Raw genomic sequence first — 13267 nt, forward strand, 5'->3', positions numbered from 1 at the left:
TACTTTTTTGTAAATGGTACTAAATATGTAGAAATTTCATATTTAGGCTATTTTGATCGTATTATAGTTACCATAGTAATACAATGTAAACATGGAGATAAATTTAATACCAATCAAAATATATCCGATGATATAAATGCATAATTATAAAGGAAACAAGCATTTAAATAGTAAAATCATTAAACTGGTACGTAGTAATCGTAAACGACTACACGACAACATTCAAACCTACATTTTCTAGATAGGAGCTTAGTTCCCATGAACAATGTTGAAGATATCATCAGCAATGTTTTTCGCATCATTTGAGATACCAAATAATCCGGCACTCGCAAATCCAACACAATAAAGACCATGTTCCCCTTTCCAATGATTAGGGCTTTTATGTTTTGGCATTCCATTCTCGTTGAAGAGCCCTCCATCATCCTAGATCAAACCGAAAATGCTAAGATTAAAAAACAAAAGGTTAAGTAAACAAATTAAGTGTTATAACTTTAGTTACCTTAAGCCATTTTCGCGCAGTGCTTTTAAAACCCGTAGCAAAGACAATGGCATCAAATTGTCTCTCTTGACCATTTGTGAATTTGATTTGATCACCTTTTATTTCTTCAATAGCCGTCATTACCTAGAGACGAAAAAAAATAACAGCATGATCGCTAGTTAATGTTTTAATGTTATTAGATATATATGAAAACATGATAGAGGGGTTTACCTCAATGTCTCCTGTTTTGATTTTTGAAATTGTCCCAACATCGATAATAGGTGATCGTCCGGTTTCATTTTTGATCATGAATGGTCCTTTGAATGGCCTTTGTATTCCATATACACCAAGATCTCCATACAACAACTTACTCAACATTAGGACCATCTTGTCCACGAAAGAGCAAGGAATATATTTTAGTATATACATTCCGAGTTGCACTAGCTCCTTGGTAAGCACATGTATCTGTCACAACAACAAAAAGAATAGCATACAATATTATATTTATCAAAAATATGCTTTTATTATATAAAACGGCGACAACTTTATATTTAAAAATCACGCGGGAGAGCGTTTAGCGCGCATACCGGGCTACGAACAACTATTGATGTTTGAGCACCCCAATTGCACAAGTCATATGCAATTTCCATACCCGAATTTCCAGCACCAACTACAAGCACATCTTTGTGTCCAAATCTTTTTCCATTATCATACTCGCTCGAATGGATGAACAATCCTTTGAAGCTATCTAAACCATTAACATTAGGAATAATACCTTCGCTATTTTCACCGGTTGCCGCCACAAGAAACTCACACACGTACTCCTCGACCAAACCCGAAATCCAATTTTTGGCGGTAACCACCCATTTTTGTGCAATCCTATTATACCATGCATTCTCAACGCTGCGTTGGTACAACGGAGCTACATTAAACTGATACACATAGTTTTGCAAGTATTGAACAAACATGTCTTTTGGTACAAATGTGGGTGCGGACAAAGGGAATGGCATATGAGGGAGTTCACAGAAGCTTTTAGCCAAGTGAAGCTTTAAGCGATCATAAGCCTTTTTTTGCCATAAAGATGCATAGCAATCTTCCCTTTCAAGAACAATGTTTGGGATAGAAAGAAGATTGAGACATGCTGATGTTGCAATGCCGGCAGGTCCTGCTCCGACTATCACAACAACTGTTTCTTGTTTCATTTTCTTTCAAGCTCTTTCTAATGAATAATGTATGTTTATTGATGCAATATGTAATGCACAATGCACATACCCTTTTTATAGGAATTACAAAAAGGAGGCAAAAGAGACTATTTCCCACCTTTATTGGAACCGTTACTGAAAAACTTATTTTTTAAAAGTTTGAAATGTCATCCGCGCTAAAATTTCTGAGTTATTATTCATTGAAGTATTCCTGCTTTTTTGTAAAAAAAAAACTTTTAGAACTTACGTTACAAACTTAATTTACTTGACTAGAATCTACACGTTCATATTGGCTTAATGTGTGAACACATGAATATGGTAATTAATATCTTTACAAATAAGTAAAAGATGAGATTTCGTGTATTATCATATGCGGTTGTAGAGCACCGGAGTCGTCGTGTCAAGTTCAAACATGAGACAGAGTCGAAACAACTACATTTAAACACTCTAATTTACGATAGTCGTTAGTATCATATTCAAATATCATGCAAAAATCATGTATGCGATATGTAAAATGTATTCAATTGAATTAAACCTTCCGCACACGTGGTTAAACTAAGTTTAAAATTGAAAGCAAATAACAACCATAAAGTGAAGCGATTCAAACATGTTGGAATACATGTGAACGGTTTCGATAGTTAATTTGATAGAACACATGTGAACGACGATATGATGGTTAAACGAAGATTTTGATTAACGTGGTGAATAAAACGGATACAAACAAATCTTTTAAAATACACAAAGGTAGTTATGTAAAGCGTTTAACGGTAACATAGCTTTAACTATGGTTATAAACTGGTTAACAGTTATTAATACCTAGGATAATTGCGTATTAATACAACTAATGTCTTAGGGTTACATAATGCAAATAGCATAATTAAATTTAATTAAATAGGATAACTGTATCATTCCCTAAACTTTAGTTGCCTTGTTAAAAACAAATGGCCTCCCTTTTCCAAATCTTTGAGCACCCACCCTGTCATTGCCAATGTAAAGATCAAAGCTAGTGCTGGCTTTATCTTGTTTATAAGTTTCGTTCTAGCTTTTAGTTTCTTGTGGTCTAAACGTGCTTTTGTCTTCATCATCCCCATCATCACTTAAGTGCCTAGCTCTAACCGCGTTCTCTGAGCGTTGAGGTTCCAAACTAAAACATCCAAATACTGAATGTATATATATCCTAAGCATAATCACATCTTCAACCAGTATTCCCAAGTTGGTTGCTATTACACCCCACATGTTAAATTCACTTATATGATATGTCTATAGCCACCTTCTTTTTTTCTCTTAACAAACTCATATAAATCAAATAAATCAATAACCTTGTCATTCTCAAAACATGATGGGAACAAATTTGATCAGCTCAAGTAACAGTGTGCAAACCGTTATGTCATAACAGAAAATTTAGGTTTGAGAATGGACCGATGTTAATGAATAGAGGTTGGATCCTACAATATGCTAAGAAAGTAACATATTCCATCAAATGATTCAATGTAAGTGAATCCTCCCTGCGTAAATCTCTTTGCATCTTCATCAATTTGCAAAGTACCCATCCAAATACTCCTCCTTTCTCTGTTCATATCATTCATCTTCAATTCTCTCCATACTTTGTGTACATCATCATCCGTCCGTATTGAACTCCTGCTTTCAAACATATTCGACAAGTAACACACCGATCCCTCAAGATGATATTAAATACGTGGAGTCGTAATTGATCCAGACCTAATATATTCTTGTCAAGATCAGGCGTGTAAAACACACTAGGAATCAGAAAAGATTTGTCAAATATGCTCATTTCTATTGGTAATCAATCATAGAAGCCACAAACAGACAAACTAATTGATGATTGTAAACAGAAATTATGAACAAGAGATTGTATATGGAATGGAAATTATTATTGTTTACACTGATGATTCGATTACAATTGTATAGCCAGCCATATATATACATATGAGGCGTCGCTTTGTAAATCGACACACCGATTCACATCGCTTTTATCTAAACGATGTTTACAAACGACAGCTATTGTACCCCTAACTGCCTAACGGGCCTAATTACAAAATTATATATATTCCCCTGTTAATAATTAATATTTATATAATAAGGGAAAAGATCCAATACAATAATGCCTTAACGTACAATACGTACGGGAATCCATTTTTTCACGAATCGATCCATGAAATCACATCCAAACATCTCGGAATCGTCAATACATATCCAATCAATCATTGGTTTACCCAAAAAAAACAGTTTTGAATGGTTAATCGATCAATTTTTCACTTTTTTTTTCACAAAGAACGTTTTTGTGCGTTTAAATTTTTGTGAGCGTTTTCTGAGCGTTTTAGGTTTTTTCCTTTGTTTTTTGCCTTTGAGCATCTCGCATACCGTACGTTAAGGCATTAGCGTACTGCACCCTACATAATAATACACATATCATTATATCTTTAGTATCTGTATGTGATTAATACTTCATTGTCCCCCTTAATCACAAACAATCTTAGGTCTTCATCTTCTTTACATGGCCATCTTTTTTTTCTTGAAACCGGGTGGTGCAGACGAGGTTCCCGATTTGGTCTTCATTTATCATGTTCACTACAAGCCTTCAAGATATGTAGGTCCAGGCATTGTTCGCTGTTGCTTCTACATATCTTCCATGTAACATTGCCATCATTAATAGATCATATAAATATATTTCTGTACCATCGCTCAGGTACGATGGAATGGGCTTCTCGAAATAGTATTTAAGGTACACTTTGTGGTACCATTCCACGAGTTCCTAGAACATATTTATGAACTCATTAACTTGTAAATGAGATTTATAAGCCTGCAAAGTGTTTAACAGATTCATACAGTCACTTATTAATGATATTGCTGGAAGAGTTGAGTAATCTTCTTCCATTCTTGAGTCTTGTTGGGCCTGCAAATCAATCGCGTCAAAGTAATTTGCCAAATACTCGCCCCTCTTCACTTTCAAACGCCTCTGACCCATTTGAATCTTCCCCATCAATATTCAGATTAATTGTGACATAAATCTCCTTTAAATATGACTTTAAATCCTTGTTTAGTTAATTGTTTTAGGATTAATATATTATTATTATTATCAACGCTAGGCACGTAATACACACTCTTCTAAGGTGTATTTATTCCATCAGAACAGATTTTCATGTCTTCTGTTACTTTTATAACATTATGACATATTTTTTCACATTATTATGGCAAAGTACCCAACCACCAGACTAACTAATGGTTGGGTATTGTTATTGAGAAATACATAACTTATTCTATATCTGGAATCTGGATTTGTAAAGCAAAAATGAGACTGATCAGTTGCTACGGAGCTAAACTGTTTAGCACTCATGTAATATTTCGTTAATGACTTTGTATGCAATTTTATGTTATCGAAATGACTAAACTATATTGACATCTTTTTGTGATTCTTATAATGTCGCAGGTCAGTATTTTTACTTGTAAGATAAACGGCTTGTATTTTGGTCTTACACTAATTTTGTAATGTACGTGTTCATGACATTATGACATTAAACCACACGTCCACCAAACATGTATAAAACTAGTTGGATAAGTTTAAAAAAAAACAAAACATTTTTAGTTTTTTGATAAATTGTACGTATTTATATACTTTTTTGTAAATGGTACTAAATATGTAGAAATTTCATATTTAGGCTATTTTGATCGTATTATAGTTACCATAGTAATACAATGTAAACATGGAGATAAATTTAATACCAATCAAAATATATCCGATGATATAAATGCATAATTATAAAGGAAACAAGCATTTAAATAGTAAAATCATTAAACTGGTACGTAGTAATCGTAAACGACTACACGACAACATTCAAACCTACATTTTCTAGATAGGAGCTTAGTTCCCATGAACAATGTTGAAGATATCATCAGCAATGTTTTTCGCATCATTTGAGATACCAAATAATCCGGCACTCGCAAATCCAACACAATAAAGACCATGTTCCCCTTTCCAATGATTAGGGCTTTTATGTTTTGGCATTCCATTCTCGTTGAAGAGCCCTCCATCATCCTAGATCAAACCGAAAATGCTAAGATTAAAAAACAAAAGGTTAAGTAAACAAATTAAGTGTTATAACTTTAGTTACCTTAAGCCATTTTCGCACAGTGCTTTTAAAACCCGTAGCAAAGACAATGGCATCAAATTGTCTCTCTTGACCATTTGTGAATTTGATTTGATCACCTTTTATTTCTTCAATAGCCGTCATTACCTAGAGACGAAAAAAAATAACAGCATGATCGCTAGTTAATGTTTTAATGTTATTAGATATATATGAAAACATGATAGAGGGGTTTACCTCAATGTCTCCTGTTTTGATTTTTGAAATTGTCCCAACATCGATAATAGGTGATCGTCCGGTTTCATTTTTGATCATGAATGGTCCTTTGAATGGCCTTTGTATTCCATAGACACCAAGATCTCCATACAACAACTTACTCAACATTAGGACCATCTTGTCCACGAAAGAGTAAGGAATATATTTTAGTATATACATTCCGAGTTGCACTAGCTCCTTGGTAAGCACATGTATCTGTCACAACAACAAAAAGAATAGCATACAATATTATATTTATCAAAAATATGCTTTTATTATATAAAACGGCAACAACTTTATATTTAAAAATCACGCGGGAGAGCGTTTAGCGCGCATACCGGGCTACGAACAACTATTGATGTTTGAGCACCCCAATTGCACAAGTCATATGCAATTTCCATACCCGAATTTCCAGCACCAACTACAAGCACATCTTTGTGTCCAAATCTTTTTCCATTATCATACTCGCTCGAATGGATGAACAATCCTTTGAAGCTATCTAAACCATTAACATTAGGAATAATACCTTCGCTATTTTCACCGGTTGCCGCCACAAGAAACTCACACACGTACTCCTCGACCAAACCCGAAATCCAATTTTTGGCGGTAACCACCCATTTTTGTGCAATCCTATTATACCATGCATTCTCAAAGCTGCGTTGGTACAACGGAGCTACATTAAACTGATACACATAGTTTTGCAAGTATTGAACAAACATGTCTTTTGGTACAAATGTGGGTGCGGACAAAGGGAATGGCATATGAGGGAGTTCACAGAAGCTTTTAGCCAAGTGAAGCTTTAAGCGATCATAAGCCTTTTTTTGCCATAAAGATGCATAGCAATCTTCCCTTTCAAGAACAATGTTTGGGATAGAAAGAAGATTGAGACATGCTGATGTTGCAATGCCGGCAGGTCTTGCTCCGACTATCACAACAACTGTTTCTTGTTTCATTTTCTTTCAAGCTCTTTCTAATGAATAATGTATGTTTATTGATGCAATATGTAATGCACAATGCACATACCCTTTTTATAGGAATTACAAAAAGGAGGCAAAAGAGACTATTTCCCACCTTTATTGGAACCGTTACTGAAAAACTTATTTTTTAAAAGTTTGAAATGTCATCCGCGCTAAAATTTCTGAGTTATTATTCATTGAAGTATTCCTGCTTTTTTGTAAAAAAAAAAACTTTTAGAACTTACGTTACAAACTTAATTTACTTGACTAGAATCTACACGTTCATATTGGCTTAATGTGTGAACACATGAATATGGTAATTAATATCTTTACAAATAAGTAAAAGATGAGATTTCGTGTATTATCATATGCGGTTGTAGAGCACCGGAGTCGTCGTGTCAAGTTCAAACATGAGACAGAGTCGAAACAAATACATTTAAACACTCTAATTTACGATAGTCGTTAGTATCATATTCAAATATCATGCAAAAATCATGTATGCGATATGTAAAATGTATTCAATTGAATTAAACCTTCCGCACACGTGGTTAAACTAAGTTTAAAATTGAAAGCAAATAACAACCATAAAGTGAAGCGATTCAAACATGTTGGAATACATGTGAACGGTTTCGATAGTTAATTTGATAGAACACATGTGAACGACGATATGATGGTTAAACGAAGATTTTGATTAACGTGGTGAATAAAACGGATACAGACAAATCTTTTAAAATACACAAAGGTAGTTATGTAAAGCGTTTAATGGTAACATAGCTTTAACTATGGTTATAAACTGGTTAACAGTTATTAATACCTAGGATAATTGCGTATTAATACAACTAATGTCTTAGGGTTACATAATGCAAATAGCATAATTAAATTTAATTAAATAGGATAATTGTATCATTCCCTAAACTTTAGTTGCCTTGTTAAAAACAAATGGCCTCCCTTTTCCAAATCTTTGAGCACCCACCCTGTCATTGCCAATGTAAAGATCAAAGCTAGTGCTGGCTTTATCTTGTTTATAAGTTTCGTTCTAGCTTTTAGTTTCTTTTGGTCTAAGCGTGCTTTTGTCTTCATCATCCCCATCCTCACTTAAGTGCCTAGCTCTAACTGCGTTCTCTGAGCGTTGAGGTTCCAAACTAAAACATCCAAATACTGAATGTATATATATCCTAAGCATAATCACATCTTCAACCAGTATTCCCAAGTTGGTTGCTATTACACCCCACATGTTAAATTCACTTATATGATATGTCTATAGCCACCTTCTTTTTTTTTCTTAACAAACTCATATAAATCAAATAAATCAATAACCTTGTCATTCTCAAAACATGATGGGAACAAATTTGATCAGCTCAAGTAACAGTGTGCAAACCGTTATGTCATAACAGAAAATTTAGGTTTGAGAATGGACCGATGTTAATGAATAGAGGTTGGATCCTACAATATGCTAAGAAAGTAACATATTCCATCAAATGATTCAATGTAAGTGAATCCTCCCTGCGTAAATCTCTTTGCATCTTCATCAATTTGCAAAGTACCCATCCAAATACTCCTCCTTTCTCTGTTCATATCATTCATCTTCAATTCTCTCCATACTTTGTGTACATCATCATCCGTCCGTATTGAACTCCTGCTTTCAAACATATTCGACAAGTAACACACCGATCCCTCAAGATGATATTAAATACGTGGAGTCGTAATTGATCCAGACCTAATATATTCTTGTCAAGATCAGGCGTGTAAAACACACTAGGAATCAGAAAAGATTTGTCAAATATGCTCATTTCTATTGGTAATCAATCATAGAAGCCACAAACAGACAAACTAATTGATGATTGTAAACAGAAATTATGAACAAGAGATTGTATATGGAATGGAAATTATTATTGTTTACACTGATGATTCGATTACAATTGTATAGCCAGCCATATATATACATATGAGGCGTCGCTTTGTAAATCGACACACCGATTCACATCGCTTTTATCTAAACGATGTTTACAAACGACAGCTATTGTACCCCTAACTGCCTAACGGGCCTAATTACAAAATTATATATATTCCCCTGTTAATAATTAATATTTATATAATAAGGGAAAAGATCCAATACAATAATGCCTTAACGTACAATACGTACGGGAATCCATTTTTTCACGAATCGATCCATGAAATCACATCCAAACATCTCGGAATCGTCAATACATATCCAATCAATCATTGGTTTACCCAAAAAAAAACAGTTTTGAATGGTTAATCGATCAATTTTTCACTTTTTTTTTCACAAAGAACGTTTTTGTGCGTTTAAATTTTTGTGAGCGTTTTCTGAGCGTTTTAGGTTTTTTCCTTTGTTTTTTGCCTTTGAGCATCTCGCATACCGTACGTTAAGGCATTAGCGTACTGCACCCTACATAATAATACACATATCATTATATCTTTAGTATCTGTATGTGATTAATACTTCATTGTCCCCCTTAATCACAAACAATCTTAGGTCTTCATCTTCTTTACATGGCCATCTTTTTTTTCTTGAAACCGGGTGGTGCAGACGAGGTTCCCGATTTGGTCTTCATTTATCATGTTCACTACAAGCCTTCAAGATATGTAGGTCCAGGCATTGTTCGCTGTTGCTTCTACATATCTTCCATGTAACATTGCCATCATTAATAGATCATATAAATATATTTCTGTACCATCGCTCAGGTACGATGGAATGGGCTTCTCGAAATAGTATTTAAGGTACACTTTGTGGTACCATTCCACGAGTTCCTAGAACATATTTATGAACTCATTAACTTGTAAATGAGATTTATAAGCCTGCAAAGTGTTTAACAGATTCATACAGTCACTTATTAACGATATTGCTGGAAGAGTTGAGTAATCTTCTTCCATTCTTGAGTCTTGTTGGGCCTGCAAATCAATCGCGTCAAAGTAATTTGCCAAATACTCGCCCCTCTTCACTTTCAAACGCCTCTGACCCATTTGAATCTTCCCCATCAATATTCAGATTAATTGTGACATAAATCTCCTTTAAATATGACTTTAAATCCTTGTTTAGTTAATTGTTTTAGGATTAATATATTATTATTATTATCAACGCTAGGCACGTAATACACACTCTTCTAAGGTGTATTTATTCCATCAGAACAGATTTTCATGTCTTCTGTTACTTTTATAACATTATGACATATTTTTTCACATTATTATGGCAAAGTACCCAACCACCAGACTAACTAATGGTTGGGTATTGTTATTGAGAAATACATAACTTATTCTATATCTGGAATCTGGATTTGTAAAGCAAAAATGAGACTGATCAGTTGCTACGGAGCTAAACTGTTTAGCACTCATGTAATATTTCGTTAATGACTTTGTATGCAATTTTATGTTATCGAAATGACTAAACTATATTGACATCTTTTTGTGATTCTTATAATGTCGCAGGTCAGTATTTTTACTTGTAAGATAAACGGCTTGTATTTTGGTCTTACACTAATTTTGTAATGTACGTGTTCATGACATTATGACATTAAACCACACGTCCACCAAACATGTATAAAACTAGTTGGATAAGTTTAAAAAAAAAACAAAACATTTTTAGTTTTTTGATAAATTGTACGTATTTATATACTTTTTTGTAAATGGTACTAAATATGTAGAAATTTCATATTTAGGCTATTTTGATCGTATTATAGTTACCATAGTAATACAATGTAAACATGGAGATAAATTTAATACCAATCAAAATATATCCGATGATATAAATGCATAATTATAAAGGAAACAAGCATTTAAATAGTAAAATCATTAAACTGGTACGTAGTAATCGTAAACGACTACACGACAACATTCAAACCTACATTTTCTAGATAGGAGCTTAGTTCCCATGAACAATGTTGAAGATATCATCAGCAATGTTTTTCGCATCATTTGAGATACCAAATAATCCGGCACTCGCAAATCCAACACAATAAAGACCATGTTCCCCTTTCCAATGATTAGGGCTTTTATGTTTTGGCATTCCATTCTCGTTGAAGAGCCCTCCATCATCCTAGATCAAACCGAAAATGCTAAGATTAAAAAACAAAAGGTTAAGTAAACAAATTAAGTGTTATAACTTTAGTTACCTTAAGCCATTTTCGCACAGTGCTTTTAAAACCCGTAGCAAAGACAATGGCATCAAATTGTCTCTCTTGACCATTTGTGAATTTGATTTGATCACCTTTTATTTCTTCAATAGCCGTCATTACCTAGAGACGAAAAAAAATAACAGCATGATCGCTAGTTAATGTTTTAATGTTATTAGATATATATGAAAACATGATAGAGGGGTTTACCTCAATGTCTCCTGTTTTGATTTTTGAAATTGTCCCAACATCGATAATAGGTGATCGTCCGGTTTCATTTTTGATCATGAATGGTCCTTTGAATGGCCTTTGTATTCCATAGACACCAAGATCTCCATACAACAACTTACTCAACATTAGGACCATCTTGTCCACGAAAGAGCAAGGAATATATTTTAGTATATACATTCCGAGTTGCACTAGCTCCTTGGTAAGCACATGTATCTGTCACAACAACAAAAAGAATAGCATACAATATTATATTTATCAAAAATATGCTTTTATTATATAAAACGGCGACAACTTTATATTTAAAAATCACGCGGGAGAGCGTTTAGCGCGCATACCGGGCTACGAACAACTATTGATGTTTGAGCACCCCAATTGCACAAGTCATATGCAATTTCCATACCCGAATTTCCAGCACCAACTACAAGCACATCTTTGTGTCCAAATCTTTTTCCATTATCATACTCGCTCGAATGGATGAACAATCCTTTGAAGCTATCTAAACCATTAACATTAGGAATAATACCTTCGCTATTTTCACCGGTTGCCGCCACAAGAAACTCACACACGTACTCCTCGACCAAACCCGAAATCCAATTTTTGGCGGTAACCACCCATTTTTGTGCAATCCTATTATACCATGCATTCTCAACGCTGCGTTGGTACAACGGAGCTACATTAAACTGATACACATAGTTTTGCAAGTATTGAACAAACATTTCTTTTGGTACAAATGTGGGTGCGGACAAAGGGAATGGCATATGAGGGAGTTCACAGAAGCTTTTAGCCAAGTGAAGCTTTAAGCGATCATAAGCCTTTTTTTGCCATAAAGATGCATAGCAATCTTCCCTTTCAAGAACAATGTTTGGGATAGAAAGAAGATTGAGACATGCTGATGTTGCAATGCCGGCAGGTCCTGCTCCGACTATCACAACAACTGTTTCTTGTTTCATTTTCTTTCAAGCTCTTTCTAATGAATAATGTATGTTTATTGATGCAATATGTAATGCACAATGCACATACCCTTTTTATAGGAATTACAAAAAGGAGGCAAAAGAGACTATTTCCCACCTTTATTGGAACCGTTACTGAAAAACTTATTTTTTAAAAGTTTGAAATGTCATCCGCGCTAAAATTTCTGAGTTATTATTCATTGAAGTATTCCTGCTTTTATGTAAACAAACTTTTAGAACTTACGTTACAAACTTAATTTACTTGACTAGAATCTACGCGTTCATATTGGCTTAATGTGTGAACACATGAATATGGTAATTAATATCTTTACAAATAAGTAAAAGATGAGATTTCGTGTGTAATCATATGCGGTTGTAGTGCACCAGAGTCGTTGTGTCAAGTTCAAACATGAGACAGAGTCGAAACAAATACATTTAAACACTCTAATTTACGATAGTCTTTAGTATCATATTCAAATATCATGCAAAAATCATGTATGTGATATGTACAATGTATTCAATTGAACTAAACCTTCCGCACACGTGGTTAAACTAAGTTTAAAATTCAAAGAAAATAACAACCATAAAGTGAAGCTATTCAAACATGTTGGAATACATGTGAATGGTTTCGATAGTTAATTTGATAGAACACATGTGAACGACGATATGATGGTTAAACGAAGATTTTGATTAACGTGGTGAATAAAACGGATACAAACAGATTTTTTAAAATACACAAAGGTAGTTATGTAAAGCGTTTACATAGCTTTAGCTATGGTTATAAACTGGTTAACAATTATTAATACCATGGATAATTGCGTATTAATACAATTAATGTCTTAGGGTTACATAATACAAATAGCATAATTAAATTTAAATAAATAGGATAATTGTATCATTCCCTAAACTTTAGTTGCCTTGTTAAAAACAAATGGCCTCCCTTTTCCAAATCTTTGAGCACC

At 33.9% G+C, this 13267-nt stretch overlaps 3 protein-coding genes across 3 annotated transcripts; all 3 read right to left on the reverse strand.

Moving 5' to 3' along the window:
• Positions 1-249: 249 nt before the first annotated feature.
• Positions 250-1680, reverse strand: LOC143608802 (putative indole-3-pyruvate monooxygenase YUCCA10). The gene is made up of 4 exons (XM_077083741.1): positions 1066-1680; positions 710-943; positions 500-622; positions 250-423 (listed from the first exon to the last, which is right to left on the reverse strand). Exons 1-4 carry the CDS (start codon positions 1678-1680, stop codon positions 250-252), a joined length of 1146 nt encoding a protein of 381 aa, XP_076939856.1.
• A 3880-nt stretch (positions 1681-5560) lies between these two features.
• LOC143608803 (putative indole-3-pyruvate monooxygenase YUCCA11) lies at positions 5561-6991 on the reverse strand. The gene is made up of 4 exons (XM_077083742.1): positions 6377-6991; positions 6021-6254; positions 5811-5933; positions 5561-5734 (listed from the first exon to the last, which is right to left on the reverse strand). Exons 1-4 carry the CDS (start codon positions 6989-6991, stop codon positions 5561-5563), a joined length of 1146 nt encoding a protein of 381 aa, XP_076939857.1.
• Positions 6992-10874: 3883 nt separating this feature from the next.
• Positions 10875-12305, reverse strand: LOC143608804 (putative indole-3-pyruvate monooxygenase YUCCA10). The gene is made up of 4 exons (XM_077083743.1): positions 11691-12305; positions 11335-11568; positions 11125-11247; positions 10875-11048 (listed from the first exon to the last, which is right to left on the reverse strand). The coding sequence occupies exons 1-4, from the start codon at positions 12303-12305 to the stop codon at positions 10875-10877; spliced, it is 1146 nt and encodes a 381-aa protein (XP_076939858.1).
• Between the last annotated feature and the right edge of the window lie 962 nt (positions 12306-13267).

This window comes from Bidens hawaiensis, unplaced genomic scaffold, assembly GCF_021521415.1.
Source record: "Bidens hawaiensis isolate Kalapana, Puna unplaced genomic scaffold, B.hawaiensis_p1.1 tig00419431_1, whole genome shotgun sequence".
In the NCBI taxonomy this organism is placed as follows: Eukaryota; Viridiplantae; Streptophyta; class Magnoliopsida; order Asterales; family Asteraceae; genus Bidens; species Bidens hawaiensis.

Excerpts from the sequence above, each read along its gene's own strand:
- LOC143608802 (XM_077083741.1), bottom strand. The coding sequence starts at position 1,680 with ATGAAACAAGAAACAGTTGTTGTGATAGTCGGAGCAGGACCTGCCGGC. Across the intron at positions 944-1,065 it reads CAATAGTTGTTCGTAGCCCG|ATACATGTGCTTACCAAGGA; the intron begins GTATGCGCGCTA and ends TTGTTGTGACAG. Across the intron at positions 623-709 it reads TCAAAACAGGAGACATTGAG|GTAATGACGGCTATTGAAGA; the intron begins GTAAACCCCTCT and ends TTTCGTCTCTAG.
- LOC143608803 (XM_077083742.1), bottom strand. The coding sequence starts at position 6,991 with ATGAAACAAGAAACAGTTGTTGTGATAGTCGGAGCAAGACCTGCCGGC. Across the intron at positions 5,934-6,020 it reads TCAAAACAGGAGACATTGAG|GTAATGACGGCTATTGAAGA; the intron begins GTAAACCCCTCT and ends TTTCGTCTCTAG. Across the intron at positions 5,735-5,810 it reads CTGTGCGAAAATGGCTTAAG|GATGATGGAGGGCTCTTCAA; the intron begins GTAACTAAAGTT and ends GGTTTGATCTAG.
- LOC143608804 (XM_077083743.1), bottom strand. The coding sequence starts at position 12,305 with ATGAAACAAGAAACAGTTGTTGTGATAGTCGGAGCAGGACCTGCCGGC. Across the intron at positions 11,569-11,690 it reads CAATAGTTGTTCGTAGCCCG|ATACATGTGCTTACCAAGGA; the intron begins GTATGCGCGCTA and ends TTGTTGTGACAG. Across the intron at positions 11,049-11,124 it reads CTGTGCGAAAATGGCTTAAG|GATGATGGAGGGCTCTTCAA; the intron begins GTAACTAAAGTT and ends GGTTTGATCTAG.